General features: G+C 37.3%; 1 protein-coding gene and 1 long non-coding RNA gene across 2 annotated transcripts in view; one reads left to right on the top strand and one right to left on the bottom strand.

Annotated features, from left to right (window-relative positions):
* OXCT1 (3-oxoacid CoA-transferase 1) overlaps positions 1 to 16553 on the top strand; it is a 179456-nt gene that overhangs the window by 31015 nt on the left and 131888 nt on the right. Inside the window, exon 7 of the mRNA XM_069096229.1 lies at positions 6327 to 6387. Within this exon, the coding sequence (XP_068952330.1) occupies positions 6327 to 6387 (61 nt within the window). The remainder of the gene's footprint in view (positions 1 to 6326; positions 6388 to 16553) is intronic.
* LOC138167405 (uncharacterized) overlaps positions 6323 to 16553 on the bottom strand; it is a 69094-nt gene continuing 58863 nt past the window's right edge. The window contains exon 4 of the long non-coding RNA XR_011169877.1: positions 6323 to 8795. This is a non-coding gene — a long non-coding RNA (uncharacterized lncRNA). The remainder of the gene's footprint in view (positions 8796 to 16553) is intronic.

The raw sequence follows: 16553 nt of genomic DNA, 5'->3' as shown, positions 1-16553 counted from the left end.
ATGGAGTGCTGGGCCTAGAGTCAGGAAGATTAATCTTCCTGAGTTCAAATTTGGCCTCAGACACTTATCAGCTGTGTGACCCAGGGCAAGTCACTTAACCCTATTTGCCTCAGTTTCCTCATTGTAAAATGAGCTAGAGATGGAAATGATAAACCACTCCAGTGTCTTTTCCAAGTAAACCCCAAATGGGGTCATGAAGGGTTAGACATGACTGAAAATGACTGAACAATAACAAAAGTTATCAACTAGTTCTTATAGAGAGCCCAGTAGATAGAAAGCTGTCCTTCAAAGTCAGGGAGATCTGTGTTTGAATCATGCTTCTGACACATGCTGTATGATCCTGTGGAGCAGGTCCTTGAAGCTCTTACCACTCTGGGTAACTCTCTCACTAAGTGATAGAGGGGATGCCAAACTGCATTGGTAGGAGTTTCCTCCTCTGGGAATTCCCTGTACTTATCAAATAACAAGTCTAATTTCTGTCCTTATGCTCTAATATTTTTAGTACATAGTACATTTGAACTTTAACAAAACCAAATAAAATTATCTTTTTCTGTTCTCAAAATGTGTTGAATACTTCAAGAGTCCATTATTTTGTCTGTTTATATTCTGTTTTGCTGATGTTAATACCAAACTTTTTATGCTTTTGCATATGGCCATCATGAATTGCTATGGCCTCCAAATTGATGACTGGCCAACCTGGTAATGTACCTCACTAAACTCATCTATTCTTACCCTTACGTAAAGGGCTTATGGTCCTGTCATTGGGCCTCTACTCAAAAGAACCCATCTTTGAACAGGAATCACCACTATAACATAACTAGAAAAGTGGTCATTCAGCCTTAACGTATAGACCATGAGTGAAGGGGGTCCTAAGAGGCAGTCCATTCCACTCGGTAAAGCTCTAATAATTAGGAATTATTGCCCTGCATTGAGCCCAAGTTGTTCCTGGTTCTGTGCTCTGGGATCAAGCAGAATAATTCTAATGTGTTCATGTGACAGCTGTCCAAATATTTGAAGACAGTTGCCATTCCCATACTCTCTTTCCTAGTTTTTGCTTCTGTAAGCTAGACATTCCTAGTCCCTTCCTCTGATCATTGTATCACATGGTTTCCAGTTCCCTCAAAACCCTGGTCACTCTTCTTTGGATGCTCTGTAGTTGAAAAATGTCTTTTCTAAAATTTAGTTCTTAGAAACCATATACAATGCTCTGGTATATATGATTTCACCAGAACTATTATTATCTCTTTTCTGGACTATATCTTTGTAACAATCTAATACTGTTAGCTCTTTTTTTACTTTTGGGCCATTAAAAAGCAGTAGAACTTTTTCAGATGAGTAATGTTGTCTAAACATGCCTCTGTCATCTTATAGTTATGAAGTTGAAATTTCTTTTAACCCTAAACATAAAATTTTATGTTTCTCTGTTACATTTCATCTTCCTCAGTCTGGTTGCTCATTTTAGCTGGTTGAAATCATCTCCAATCACAATTATATAGTCCAACTTTTTAGCTATCCCTCCTAACTTTGTGTCATGGGCAGACTGTGACTCCAAGTCATTGATAAGAATATTTAACAGTTGAAGACCAGGGCAAATTCCTGGTACACTGAAATCTCCTTCCAAGTTGACACTTCTACATTGATGAATATTCTGTGGCACTAGTCACACGATCCATTTCCAATCCAAATAATTTTGTTTGTCTTCTAGCTCATAACTCTCTATTTCTCCAGAAGGAAATCATGAGAAACTGCCAAACATTTTGTTAGGTATCCTATGTCTACAGTATTTTGATCTACCAGGCTAGGAACCCTTTCAAAAGAGGAAATAAAGTTAGTCTGATATGATCTGTTTTTGGTGAAGCTACACTGACTCTTAGAGATTACTTTTTCCCTTTTTAAATGGTTGTCAACTCTCTTTGGTTATACAGTCTAAAATTTTATCATAAATTAGATTTAAGCTCAATAGACAGGTGTTTATGGGCTCCACTCTCCTTTCTTTCTTTCTCTTCTCTCCCCTCCTGTCCTCTCCTCTTCCCTCCTCTCCTCTCTCCTCTCCTGTCCTCTCTTCTCTTTTTTCTTTTTCTTCTCTCTCTGTCTCTCTCCCCCTCCATCCCTCCCTTCTATCCCTCTCCTCTCCTCCCCTCCTTCCTTTTCCCTCCCCTCCCTGCCCCCCTCTCTCTTCCTTCCTTCTTTCCTTCCTTCCTTTCTGTCTTCCTTTCATCATTGTCCTTTGAGAACTTCTTACTATTTAGCTACAAATCTCTTCTCTTAACATTTTAATGTATCTTTGGGCAACTAGATGGTGTACTGGATAAAGTGCCTGGCCTAGAGATAGGAAGACTTATCTTTCTGAATTCAAAACTGGTCTCAGACCCTTCCTAGCTGTGTGACCCTGGACAAGTCACTTAATCTATTTGCTTCAGTTTCCTCATCTGTAAAATGAGCTGGAGAAGGAAATGGCAAACCATTCTGGTATCTCTGCTGAGAAAACCCCAAAACAGCATCACAAAAAGTTGGACATGACTATAAAAATTGCTGAACAACAAATGATCATTTCAATTTGAGTATTGTTTTCCATGGTACAGATTACAATCTATCTACTGCTTCTTACTCTGTGTCTGTTTCTTCTGGTAGATACTTCACAGTGTCCTATCCATCTATTGTCTTTGGGCAGATGACTCGGTAGGCTTTTTGACATTACAGAGGTAATGGTACAACATACAACTGTCCATATATTATCCCTTGCTCTAACTACATGGCCTGCACACATATCCATTGGGTGATGTATTTGATGTTCCTTTTTTTAGAAAAACAATGCAACTAATTGTTGGTCATATGCCATAGCCTATTAGCTTATTTTTATTGTCCAGCCTAATACGGTTTTAAAGAAACCCACGATAGGCTTTACTTCTCTCCCCTTCTCATGTCTCCTCTTCCACAGCCTCTTTGCCAACCATTGTTGTCCATACCAAAAACTATGACCTGGAGGCACTTCCACCCAGACTGTTCCCATCCTTCCCTACCCTCTCTCCTTTGCCATTGGCGACTTCCTTATGCGATCACTTTTTAAGAAAACCCCAGCCATCCTTCATTTGTTCCTCTCCCCCCCCTCCTCAAAGCCTCTTCACCAATGCCTTGCATGTACAACCTTTTCTTTACTTTACAGTTGTTGCTGGAAAGGATGTGCCAATCTTTGTGGATCTAAATGTCCTTCCCTGGCTATCAGTTCCTTAGTAAACTGTTTCCCCTGTTAGTATGTAAGGGTCTTAGAGACAGGGAATTCCTTTATTTATATCCCTATTGCTTAGTGTTTGTAAACAAATTCCTCATGCAGAGGAATGGAAGAAGGATTAGAATCATAAATTTGGAGTGAAGAGGTTAAGTGATTTGCCTGGTTTATATGGGAAGTAAGTGATATGCCAGGATCCCCTAGATTGGGAGTATTTCACCTCTTTTTTTTTGTTTTGCTCATGAATCCTTTGGCAGTTCTATGATGTATAACCCTCTCAATCCCCTTCTCAGAATAATGTTGAATAAAATGAAATTATAAAGAAAAGCTATTGCATTGAAATAGTTATAAAAATGTTTTTAAGCTGTTCACAGACCCCAGGTTTAGAAACCATGTTATAGATGATGAGGTCCTACATATGCCTCTGATTATGGATGATCTGTGTTGATTACATCAAGCCTTGGACTTTTAAAAATGAGATCTGTAATCAATAAAAAGACTTCCACTTAACTATCCACACTAAATAAACAAAACAAATTAAGAGTACTACTTGCCACTTCTATGGTCTTCAGTTGGATGGATATCCCATAGATCTGTTCCATTTGTTCCTATATCTTGGACATTGTAAATGTGCAGTGAACTGGATCCAGATTTGAATAGGGGGAAGAGAGCAGGCTCCATTACCACTGGAAAATTGTGTAGTACTTTAAATGATTCCAATCTTCTTGCAACAAAAGCCTGCCTCCTTAACATTCTTCTTGTGATGCTGTATAACTGTTCATCATGCAACATCACAATCCCTAAGAGTTCAGAATTATAAGTCACCAAAAAGATATTGGAAGGATGCTTGCTTTCTTCTCATACTATTGTAAATGCGCTGCAGTCAGACCTGCATAGAGGTTTGGTAAGCAGAGGATTAAAGCATATTCTCAAAGAATACTTGCAATTTATCCTTTTTAATTTCTAAAATGGAAAAAAGGTGTAGGGATCATGTGGTGTTAATTTTATATTTGATCTCTTAAATTAAGATATTTCTGAAGTGATCTAATTTGAGCATTGAGTTTTAAATATAGCCTATATTAATTTGTTCCTTGGTATATTGTGGGTCGACAGTATATAGTATTCTTAAAAAATAAGAATGCAAAAATGAGAGAAGATTGTATTTTTAATGTAATTTGGCAGTTAGATAATTTTCTTAATACTATTCTGATCTCTTTCATAAAGACAATTTACTAAGGCATTGTACTCTGTGGAGTGGCTACCTACGCCACTGAAATCATGAATCTTTTGATATATTGAAATTTCTTTTTATAAAAATTTTATTCCTGTGCTCCATTTCTGAGCACTGCACATAGGCAGCTACAATATAAGCATTAAATGATGATAATTGCCCACCAAGACCATTTTAACTCTAAATATATTTCACTCCATTGGTAGCTTGGATTTGGTGTGGGATGCCATTGAAGCTTTTGATTCCTGGCGACAAAGGGAACTGGATTACTAAGAAAATTATGTCTAGGGTGTGCTTTTAAAATATTTTGTTGCTATTTTTTTCCTTTTACATACCTGATTCTTCCCAGTAGCCACATTACCCCTTCCCCAAGTTGGTTCTTCCCTTGAAACAAAGGAAAAACAACTAAGCAAAACAAATACAGGATCCTCTCATGTTACATATATTTGGTTGATATCTAAGTCTACATAGATTTAGATTTAGATCTAAATTTAGACCATAGATTTAGAATTGGAAGAGGTCTTAGATGTCATGGAGTCCTGTCCCCTTTCTTTACAGGTGAGAAAACTGAGGCCCAGAGAGGTTAAATAACTTGACTAGGGTTGCACAGCTTTTCAGTGTCTAAGGTAGGCTATGAAACCAGGTCCTCCTGACACTAGATCCAGCCTTAAAACTCACTAAACCCCAGTGCCTCACAAATGGTCAGACCACGAGAAATCTGAGTGAAGGTTCTTATTCCCCTGGCTTTAAAAATTTTCTTACCTTTTCTTCTATTAGAGGCCAGACATGAGGATAGTCTGAAGTAACAATCTCTGAAACTACTTAAATAATCTTATAGGTTAATAGCCTCTTTAACAAACATCAGATGGAGAAATCCTGACACCTTGGGGCATCATCAGCAAACATTTATTAAATGCTTACTGTGGGCCAGGCATTGTTCTAAACATTGGTGATATGAAGAAAAGCTTTTTAAAATGTTTCCTTGCGACTTTCTTCATTTACATACCTGTTTGTTTTATCCCTGGGCTAAAACAGCATGCCTAGCATGGCATTGAAGTAACAGGAGGTAGAGACCAAATAAGGAATGTAGATATAGAAAACTCACTTTCTGTTTTTGAATATACTGATATATTCATTTAGAGTCATGGAAAAAATATGCTATGGCATTAGAAGAACTCGTTTGAATTTGTTCTGGGAAAGCCATTTATTTAGTTCGTACCTGAACCTCTTGTAAGAATTAATATTGAAAAACTATTGGTAAAATAAGCTTGGAAACCTATTGAAAATGTTCTATAGTTCAGCAGCTTCTACAGGGTTCATACTATTAAAAGATTTGTTAGAAAATGGTTTCCACAGGGACTGATCTTTATGGGTGACTCAGAAATCACCAAATGATGTTTTGGTAATTTCAGCAACATTTCTGTTGGATAGAAGATGGAGTTATTGCATTTTCCCATATGGAGACTTACTCCTTTATATTTCTAAATATAACAATGAGAGCAAGTTACTCAGTGAAATGTTTTAACTATTGAAGCAAAGTCATATCCCCATTAAAAGGTTTGGGGAGTCTGTTTTCAAAAAGTGTTGATGATTCATTAACATCCAGTTTATCTTTATGCTCATAAGAGTACATATGATGAATAACTTCTTTTGTTGTGCACTGAAGACACTTCTAAGTAAGACAAATGAAAGGGCCACGGTTTTTTTTTTTTCGTCCTAAAAGCTCTTGCATTTCCTATAATAAGAAATGTCCATTTTATGTATTACTTTTTTTGAACAGTGTGACAAGATTCATAGAATTTTGTAGCTGGGAGGAACAACTACTTACTGTCTTTATCTTTTTCCCCCTCTCCCTTTCATATCCCTCAGGAAAACTGCAAGGAATTTCAACTTGCCTATGTGTAAAGCTGCAGATACCACAGTGGTAGAGGTAAGAAAAGGAAAGGTTGGTGGTTGTTAAAAGTTATTTCTAATATCTCAGTATTATTATATCTATATAACTTTAATTCTATTTATTACTCAAGAAAAATGCTATATTACAGGGCAGAAATTTTGGTTTCCCTTGCTCTCTTCAGGAATACATGTTTCTGTGTGTATGTGTGCACGTGCGTGTGTGTGTGTACACTTATATATATTGAGAATGGCACACATTATTATGTTTTATTGTAACAGTCAACAAATGAGTTTTTTACTACATCAGCTTTTTGGTCATGTTTAGTTTTGTTATGTTTTAAGAGGTGTGTCGACAAACCCAGTGCATGCATGTCCAGAGGTGGGCAACTGTGATAGCGAAACTAGGTCATACGAGAAATAGTTGAAGAAATGGGAATATTTAGTTTAGAGGATAGAAGAATTTGGGGTATTTTTTCGGAAAGGGTTAGTTATGTCATAGTTCTCTTTAAATATGTGAAAGATTGTCTTGTGAAAGGGAGTAGACTTACTTTTGTGTGGTATGAATATGAAACTAACACCAATAGATGGGAAGTGTAGGAAAACAAATTTAAACCCAAAACAAGGAAAAAATTCCTAATAATCATAGCATTGGAATTAGTTGTCTTTTTAAGGTGAGGATTTCTCCAACACTGAAGGCATTCAAGAAGAGACAGGATTTCTACTTGCAGTGGGGTAAAAGAATTTGGTAAAGGATTGGTTTAGATGATCTCAAAATCAATCTCTTGTCTCTGATGAAGACCATGTTGACTGAAGGTAGGGGAATAGGGTTGAACAGTATGATTTAGTAGAGAGAATTTGGGAATCAGGAGAATCTAAAATGATCCTAATATGCCAGTAGGATAAGATTTAATGGTACAAATGTTAGCCCAGAATTTGGTTTCAAAAAGTGAATCATATTTCATAAATAAAATGAATCAGTTTTTACTTAAGGAGCCTAGTTGGACCTAGTTGTGCAACACTCATATTGTGGATTGGCTGTCAACTTTCAGCTAGGGCCTTTACTAAATGGTTTTATGGTGATGTATTATGGCAATGTACTGTTATCTTTTAAGAAATTAAATAAAGTAGATGAAATAAGCTTAGTTTTACTTCTTGAATTCAAGAGGGAATTTTCTGGGAGAATAATTGCCTCCTGACCCAGTTTCTGTATTTTCCTTCCAGCCAATCTTAGATCATTTTACTAAATTAAAAAATGACCAATAGTTACTGGAAGTCTGTGACGGCTGGAAGGGGAGTAGTACCAGAGTGCAATTCATTGTAAGAGTTGTTCTGTCCTTATCTGCTATTAGCTCTCAGAAGAATCTTGTAGGGGACATTGCTGTTCAATCCTCTGTATCTTAGAGTAAGCTCCTTAAATTCTCTGAGCATCAGTACACTCCTCCTCTACAGGGTAGGTAGGTGGTATAGTAGATAGAGAGTGGAGTTTGGAGTCAGGAAAACTCATCTTTGTGGGTTCAAATCTGTGCACAGACACTTAGTAGATATATGACCCTGGGGAAGTCACTTAACATTGTTTGCCTCAGTTTCCTCATCTGTAAAATAAGCTGGAAAAAGAAATGGAAGACCACTTCAATATCTTTGCCAAGAAAGCCCCAGATGGGATTACAAAAAAAAAAAAGACTGAACAACAACAGGCCTCATCTATAGTGTGAAAGAATTGGATTTAATAACTTCTAGGGTTCTTTTCAGCTCTAGATCTGTGGTCCTATGTAAGCTGGCTCTGTTTTCAATAATAATCCCATTTAGGGTGACACCCTTTGATCAGTGGGGATGTTCCGGGAACATATTGTAAAGCCAATCACAGCAGCTCTCCTGAGGACTGCTGCTGTGAATAACTTTAAGAGTCTAATCGCATAGTATAATGAACTCTCTATTTATTCAACAATAAACTAAAGCATAACATACAAGAAACTAAATCATAACATTTACAACAACATAGCATAACAATTTAGGACTAAGGCAGCCACAGTCTTAAATAAAACATATTGTTCAGTATATCTTATAGTCATCTTTCTGGGGTAGCAGAAAATACAAACACCATCTACCCCTAGGTCACAGTAAGTTACATTCTTCTCAGTCATTACAAAATGTCCAAGTGGAGTCCTCTTTCATCTTGACTAGAGGTTGCCTTCCAATCATCCTTAAGCCAGTCATCTTTAAGAGGTAACATAAAGTACAAACACCATCCATCCAAGGTCACAGTAAGTTAACAAATCTCATCAGTCAATGCAAAGTATCCAAAGTAAAGTCTTCTTTCATCTTGACTCTAGGCTGGCCTCCAAACCCCATTTTTGCCTGGATTCACATATAGAGGGCTCTCTGCTCCTGTTCCATATCTCAGCTCATGGGGACTGCTCCACTCTAAACTCTTCACAGTTTCTGTTTCTAGGAAAACAGAGCATAGCAGGGCTACAGCAATATTTATACACATTACCAGCACTATCATATCAGTTCACATTCTGTCTGAGAAACCAATACAGAACAGACAGGGCTTCTGTCTGAGAAATCAACAGAGATCAACAGACAGGGCTTCTGTCTGAAATTAACACAGAACAACAGACAGGACACCAACATCACAAACATTCTCTCTCTCACTTCTGCTCCTGCTCTTATTGGCTCCTTCCCGTTCCACACTTTTTGTAAGCTCCTCCCACCATGGGATCCCATGTGACTATAGTCGGCCTATTAAGGGTAGGGGAGATCTTCAAACTCCCTTAGGCCTATTAAGGGCAATACGATGTATACTGTTTCCAATCAAAGCCTCTTGATACAATCAAAGGTGAAGCTCAAAGGCACCTGATTAGCTAAAACTCAATCCAGAAAAACAGCAAAAAGAATCCTATTTTGCTTGCCATTACACATATTCGTAGGATTATATATTACTATATAGACATATATTGTAGAGACATATCAGATTTGGAATTGAGTATGGTCCCTAGGTCTGAGACTTCTGCCAAGAAGTTTGACTTTGATCCTGTATTTCATTTTTGAATAATATTTTCTGGTTCAGGAGGCCTCCCTCCAAATCAGGAGCTATTTCTACCTCTGACATTTGCCTATAATCCTTACCTATATCTCTACTGCCCCAGTTAATGATACTGTTTCCCAAGCCTTATCTCATATTACCTTTGTGAGTAGCTAGGTTGCTCAGTGGATACAGCACTGGGCCTGCAGTCATGATAGACCCTGAGTTCAAATCCAGCCTCAGACACTAGCTATGTGACTCTTCACCTTTGTTTTCCTCCATTTACTAGTCTGTAAAATGGGAATAATAACAGCTACATCCCAGGGTTATTGTGAGGATCTAATGATATAATACTTGTAAAATACTTAGCACAGTATCTGGCATATAGTAGACACCTAATAAATGCTTATTTACCTCCCCTGCCTCCTTTAATTTTCCCACTGAACATAGAGTACTGGGATGTGTTAGAATCCAGACTCATTACTACTTACGTGATTTAACTTCTCTGGGACTCACTTTCCTCATCTGAAAGATGTGGGGCTTGCATGATATGTTCTCTTAAGTTTTCTTGAAGCTTTAGATCTGTAGTCCTGAGTCTCTTAAAAAAGCAGCTCTTGAATTTCAGCGTTTATAAAGAAACTTTCATAGAGTGTCTTGCTTATTTTTTTCCTCCCAGGTGTGAATATTCTTAAATAACTTCAGATTGAGCTCTTCAGCCTCTCCTGAGAAGATTTGATAATGTAGTCCCTTGGTATACTTTGCTATGTCTTTGAACATTTACAGCCCCATTGCACTGTACTCTGCTGTAATCAGATTGTATCTGGAGTATGGCACATGGAGTATTCAGAGATGGGCATCATGTTTTAGGATGGCCATTGACAAGCCAGGTTATAGTGATCACAGAGGTGACAGTAGACTGTAAAATTGGGATAATAACAGGATGATAAACAGAAGAAACTGGGGGTGTTAGCCTAGAGAAGAAAAGACTTAGGGCAGACATAGTAACCGGTCTTCAAATATTTAATGGATGCCATGTGGAATAGAGATTAGTTTGTTTTCCTTGGCCCAGATGACAGAACTAGAAGTGGTATTTGGAAAGCGTAGAGAGGCAGATTTAGGTTCAATATAAGGAGAATCTTCCTAGTTGTTCGAACTATCCACAAATCAAATGGGCAACCCCAGAGCATAGTGGAAAGATGATTGTTGAGAATATAGTAGAGATGAGTCCTTTTGAGATATAGGTTGAACCTTTCCAATATTTAAGATTCTGTAATTCTATAAATCACCCAAAGAAACAATGAAGGCTTCCCTTGACACTATCATATATACTCAGGTTATCAGGAAGTTTTATTTTATGGCTTATGCCATCTTTTAAAAATTCAAACCTGTCATTCAGGTTTGACTCTGACATTCAAATTCATCAGCCTTCTTCCAATAATAATCCTTCATTCTTTCTGAGCTTTATTTCCTCCCTATTCTAGGATTTGTTGTTGTTTAGTCATTTCAGATGCCTTGTAACTTGTTTGAGGTTTTCTTGACAAAGATGCCAGTGGTTTGCCATTTCCTTCTCCACTTCATTTTACAGATGGGGGAACCAAGACAAACAAGGCAAAGTGACTTGTTCAGGGTCATACAGATAGTAAGTGTCTGAGGCCAGATTTGAGCTTGCAAAGATGAGTTTTCCTGACTTCAGGCCCAGCACTCTCTCCACTGTGCCACCTAGCTGCCCCTATTCTATACCAAGCAGTTCTAAATCATTGACTTTTTTTGATAGAGTCCTTCTTTCATACCTTCCACCAAATCCTTTGATCTTATTAACTTGGCAAGCCATTTTATTTTTTGTAGCATCAGTCATACATAACATGAGCTACCTTATTCCTGGGTCATAAAATCTTAGAAGTGGCAGGGATCCTAAAATACCACTAGTATGTCATGAAAAAAATGCACAATCAGAAAAGATATCAGGCTAGTCACATGGCAAGAATAGGGATAGCTTGGTATCCTTGGGATATCAAGAGAAAGTGAGTAAGGCCGCAATGATGAGATAATAATTCCATTTGAATATTATTAATAATAATAGCTGACATGTGTAAAAACACTTTAAGGCTTACAAAGCACTTTACATACATTATATCATTTGATCTTCACATGTTATCATCTAGTCCAACCCTATCATTTTGCAAATGAGGAAACTGAGGCTCACCCAAGGTCACACAGCTGGTTGGTGACAGAGTTAGCATGAGAATACAAGTCTCTGATTCCCGGTTGAATTCTCTTTCTATTTCACCATATTCATTCTCTTCTCAAATTTCATATTATAGTATCTGTTTGTTTCCTGGTACTATGTGCCCTCCCTGAAATGGCAAATTTTAGGCTCTTTGATGGTTAACACTGTAAAAGACTATAATAATGATGGCAATTTCTTGAACTTCACTCTAACATTGGTGTAGTGTGGACATGGAGTTGTGTTCCCCTCTTGCATTTCAGTTCTCAAACCCCCACCCCATTCCCTCTATTTCATTGAATGGGAAAATTCTTCTTCCTCTGGATTGTGTGCCAATCTAGGAGTTGTAGCAATTATATAATAAGCCTATCTGAGGGATGTACAAAATTGAAGAAGCAATAAAATTATGCTTGTTTTCCTATTTTGCTTTCAGTGCTAGTCTTGGCATGTTGGGGAGGGCCTATGCCTGAGAGTGTTCTGTTCATGACAATAAATATTATTGTCATGAGGGACTGTTGTCAAGGTACTGGACCTGTATTGGTTATAGAGAACAACTCCCCTTTGAAGAAATTCCCATTGCTAATCCCTGTTAGCACCTTCTTTGCAATTTTTAGTTTTAGAGAGTTGCCTAGGACCCTGAGAAATCAAATCATTTGCCTAGAGTCCCACAGCCAATATATGTCAGAGGTGAGAATTATGACTTCTAGACCTGCTTTCTATCCATTATGATACATTGCCTCTCAAACAAGCAGAAGAGGCAAAAAAAAATGTATTTCTTGGTACTGATTCTTTTTAAAATTGAACTTTTGAATAATAACTAGATGTTTGTAGTGATTTTTCTGTGCCTTGGTAGAAAAAACATCATGATTTTTGGGATCAAAAAAGAGATAATCCTACTTTTCCTTGGAATGTTAGGTTCTCTACTATGTTAATCATTGATACCACTTTTCTCTCTCTTCCCCCCACTACCGTCTTTGTTTCACTGTATGGGAAAATTATTCTTATTCCTTTGAATTATGTACCAATCTGACAGTTGTGCCAAATGAGTAAATCAATCTGGGATTTATACAGTTGAAGAAACAACAAAATTATGCTTATTTTTTTATAATTAAAATACCTTATTGTCCAACTTCCTAAATTTCTCAATCATTTTTGTGTTTTGCCATAAACTTATGACAGTAAAAACTGGTGGCATTTTTTTTTCTGTGTACAGTAATTGGGTAGTTACTGAAAGAAGAAGTAGGACAAGTGGGTGCATATACAGATTTGGTGTGCACACTGTAAAAGTGTCTCTTTTTAGCCTAGACATGATATTTTGGGACTTTCTTCCCTTTGAGTGGGTGAATTCTTCTATTGTAAACTTCACAACTGAAGAAATGCAAAACCAGCCCCGCGGAAATGATTCTTTGGTGTTGCTTTATTGTTGAATACAATGAGAAACCACGAAAACTGTTGAGTTCTTCAGGTTGAGTCTTGTTTGACCTCTTCCTAAAGATGAGGCTTCCCAGCACTCACGAGACCCCTCTTGGACAAAATTGTAGCCCTTGATAAGGGTACCATGCTGCTTGTCCCACCATTTTAGGCTTCTCTGGAACATGGCCTGTCAGCTCTTTCCCAAAACGTGCCTTATAATAGAAAACTGAGTGGGGAGGGACAGGGAGAGTGAATCACTTGTCAGAACTGGAGGAGTCAGAAGAATGCAGACGCTTTGTCTCTCCCATGCAGCCTGGTGTGTGCTGTCAAAAAAGGTCGTCTGACTCACAGCCACAGAAGGTTGATGAGGAAGACTGTGACAGAAATAAACTACCCAGCTTGGTTTTCCTTGGCCTGTTGGGCTTCTGCTTGGAGAACAAGATGCTGAACCTCCAAAAGTTTACATGTGTCTTTTCAAATGCATGTAGGTACTTTTGGTTAATTTTCATTATTTTTTTCTTATCAAGATTTTTTGGGGGAGGTTAGTTTCTCTAGCACACTAGAGAGCCTGGTTTCCAGGGATCATGATTTCTACATGTTTTGTACTGAAGTCTGGCATAACCAGTCTTCCTTAAGAGATAAAATTAGATAAAAAGCCTAAGGGTTCAGCTCATCTGCCATTCTTCCAATCAAGCACTTGGTGTATACCTTAGTAAATAAAGTTGCAAGTTAGAATTGGCATGTTTGCACATTATTTCCTCAGCATAAGTAAATAGGATGTGGGTTGTCCTAATCTAATATGGGTGTATCCTTTTTGAGGTCAGTGATCTTTGCTGACATTAAAAAAATTATTTAGGTTAAATTTTGGAATTTGATTACATTTGCTGTTTTTCTAATGAATAACTTTTACTCTTTTTTCTAAACATTGTAACCATTTTCCAATTTACCATTGTCTCACCCAATGGAATTTTCCCTTGTAGCAAAGAAAAATTTGAGCAAAACCCAGGCAAACAAGTGTCCTTGTCTGACATGTGACATTCTGTGCCTATAGTTCTCCAGCTCTCTGCCACAGGAAGGGAGTTGTCTTTTCTCTTTTCTTTGTGATCAAAATTGGTCCTTGCTATGAATCTGTTTGGCAGCACTCAGGTGTTATTTTCACTGACAATAATAGTCCTTGTTGTAACCCCAATCCCCTAGCTCATTGATATGAGACTCTACAAATTGGTGGAGATCAGGAGGGGGCAGAATTGGCTAGAGTGGGAGAAAGGAGCTCATTAGTTCTCATCAAATTGTATATAGTTTAAATTTTTTATTGTTGTTATTGCTTTTATTCTCTTTGTATCTGTTCACAAGGCTTCAGAACCTTTACATCAAATATCTATGATAAAAATCTGATGCCCAGAAAATATATAAAATTAACATAAATGTATTAGACAATAATTTTCCAGTGGATAGGTCCTCAGACAAATGAAGAATGAAAATGCATTACTGACCCTACTCTGAAGGACCTCATATTCTAATAAGGGAGGCAGCCCTGTGCTGGTTAGTTAGGGCATTCAGAGTTGGGTACTCCTGAAGTTAAAGCACACCATTTATTGGTTAACAAATGGCTAACCACTACAAACATGTGTAAGGCTGTATGTACTATTGGATGTCATCACTCTTCTGTGGTGTTTTGTGCATGTACAGAGTCATAGATTTAAGGCTGACAGGAACTTCAGAGGTCACTTAGTTTTACACATAAGGAAACTCAAGCTAGATAGGTGAAATAATTTACCCAAAGGTATAAATGAATAATGATAATAGCTAGTATTTATTTAGGGCTTTATGGTTTGCCAAGTGCTTTACAAATATTTTCTCATTTGGTCCTCACAACATCCTTGGCAGGTAGGTGCTATCATTACCTTCATTTAAGAGATGGAGAAAACTGAGGCTAAGAGAGGGTAAGTGATTTGCCCAGGGTCACACAGCTAGTAAGAGTCTGCATTAGGTTTGGAACCAGGGTCTTCCAGACTCAAGACCAGTACTCTAAACGGTGCCACTTAGATACCACTAGTTCAAGAATCAACAGTTCTCAAAAGGTAATTTTAAATTAAACAATTGCCAAATATTTTATTATGTCATCAATTTGAATGCAAACTATGTTGAAAGAAAATGACTAGGTATCTTTTTTTGTGAATAGAAAATACATTGATTTTTTTTTTTGGTAAATCTTCATGAGACCAGCAAAGGTATTCAATTCTAGCTGCTAGTTTCCATTGCAATTGTAAGGTGGAAACAATGTGGATTTTAAACAGATGGCTTAATCATTTTCATAGATACTATGAACATTTAATCTTTGCACAGCAGGCCAGTAATATATCAGGTGTTAGAGATTTGGATTATCTTTTTCTGTCATTTATTTAAAAATGAAAACATCTTAGAGATTAGGCATAGTTCCTTTCCTTTCATATTTCATTTGCTCTTAATTCCCAGTTTGCTAATACCCAGCCACCTATTGTTTCAAATGCAATTATGTTCACTCATCTCCATTCTTTAACAGACTGAAAAAAAGCTACAGACAGGAACAAATGGGGGAGAAAAAAAAAGTCTTTAGCCATATGAAACATTTTGTCAGACAGATCCCATTTTACTCTTTAAAAAATATTATTGTCCACATTGTTTTTGGCATATATCTTCTCGAGTATATATATTTTCTTAGACATAGGGACACAGCCTCAGAGTTCTTCAGGGGAAAGAAGTCCCCAGATAGGACTTCATATTTAAATTTTACAATGTTATTGTTGAGTTGTTTCAGTTTTATCTGACTCTCCATAACCCCATTTGTTTTTTATTTTTTGGCAAAGATATTGGAGTAGTCTGCCATTTCTTTCTCCAGCTGATTTTACAGATGAGGAAACTGAGGCAAACAGACTTGCTTAGGGTCCCACAGCTAGTCAGTATCAGAGGCAGGATTTGAACTCATAAAGATCAGTCTTAAGACATGGGGCGGCTAGGTGGCGCAGTGAATAGAGCACCAGTCCTGGAGTCAGGAGGACCTGAGTTCAAATCTGACCTCAGATACTTGACACACTTACTAGCCATGTGACTTTGGGCAAGTCACTTAATCCCAATTGCCCTCCAAAAAAGCAAAAAAAAAAAGATCAGTCTTTGTGATTAAAAGCCTATTGCTCTATCCATTGTGCCACCTAGCTGACCAAATTTTACAGTGATTACTATCATTTCTGTAGTGCTGAAAGGTTTAAGAAGAGAGTTTACTCAGATTCTCACTTGAGATCCACAATTGTGGTACTAAATTTATGATCTCTATTTTAAAGGTGAGAAAACTGAACCTTGGTCAATAGCTTAGAGTCATATAATAAGTTTCAGGGGGCAGGATTCAAACCACAGATCTTAATCCAACACTATAACCACTTTCCTTTCATATGAAAAATAGTATACTTGAAGGATATTAGTGACTTTGACTATTTTTATATTTTCAATCAAAATGTAATTCTTTCCTTCTTTCCTTCCTTCCTTCCTTCCTTCCTTCCTTCCTTCC

This window comes from Petaurus breviceps, unplaced genomic scaffold, assembly GCF_028583685.1.
Source record: "Petaurus breviceps papuanus isolate PSGF00001 unplaced genomic scaffold, PetGlider_PUasm1.0 229, whole genome shotgun sequence".
In the NCBI taxonomy this organism is placed as follows: Eukaryota; Metazoa; Chordata; class Mammalia; order Diprotodontia; family Petauridae; genus Petaurus; species Petaurus breviceps.
This window is presented reverse-complemented; position numbering and strand designations above follow the sequence as displayed.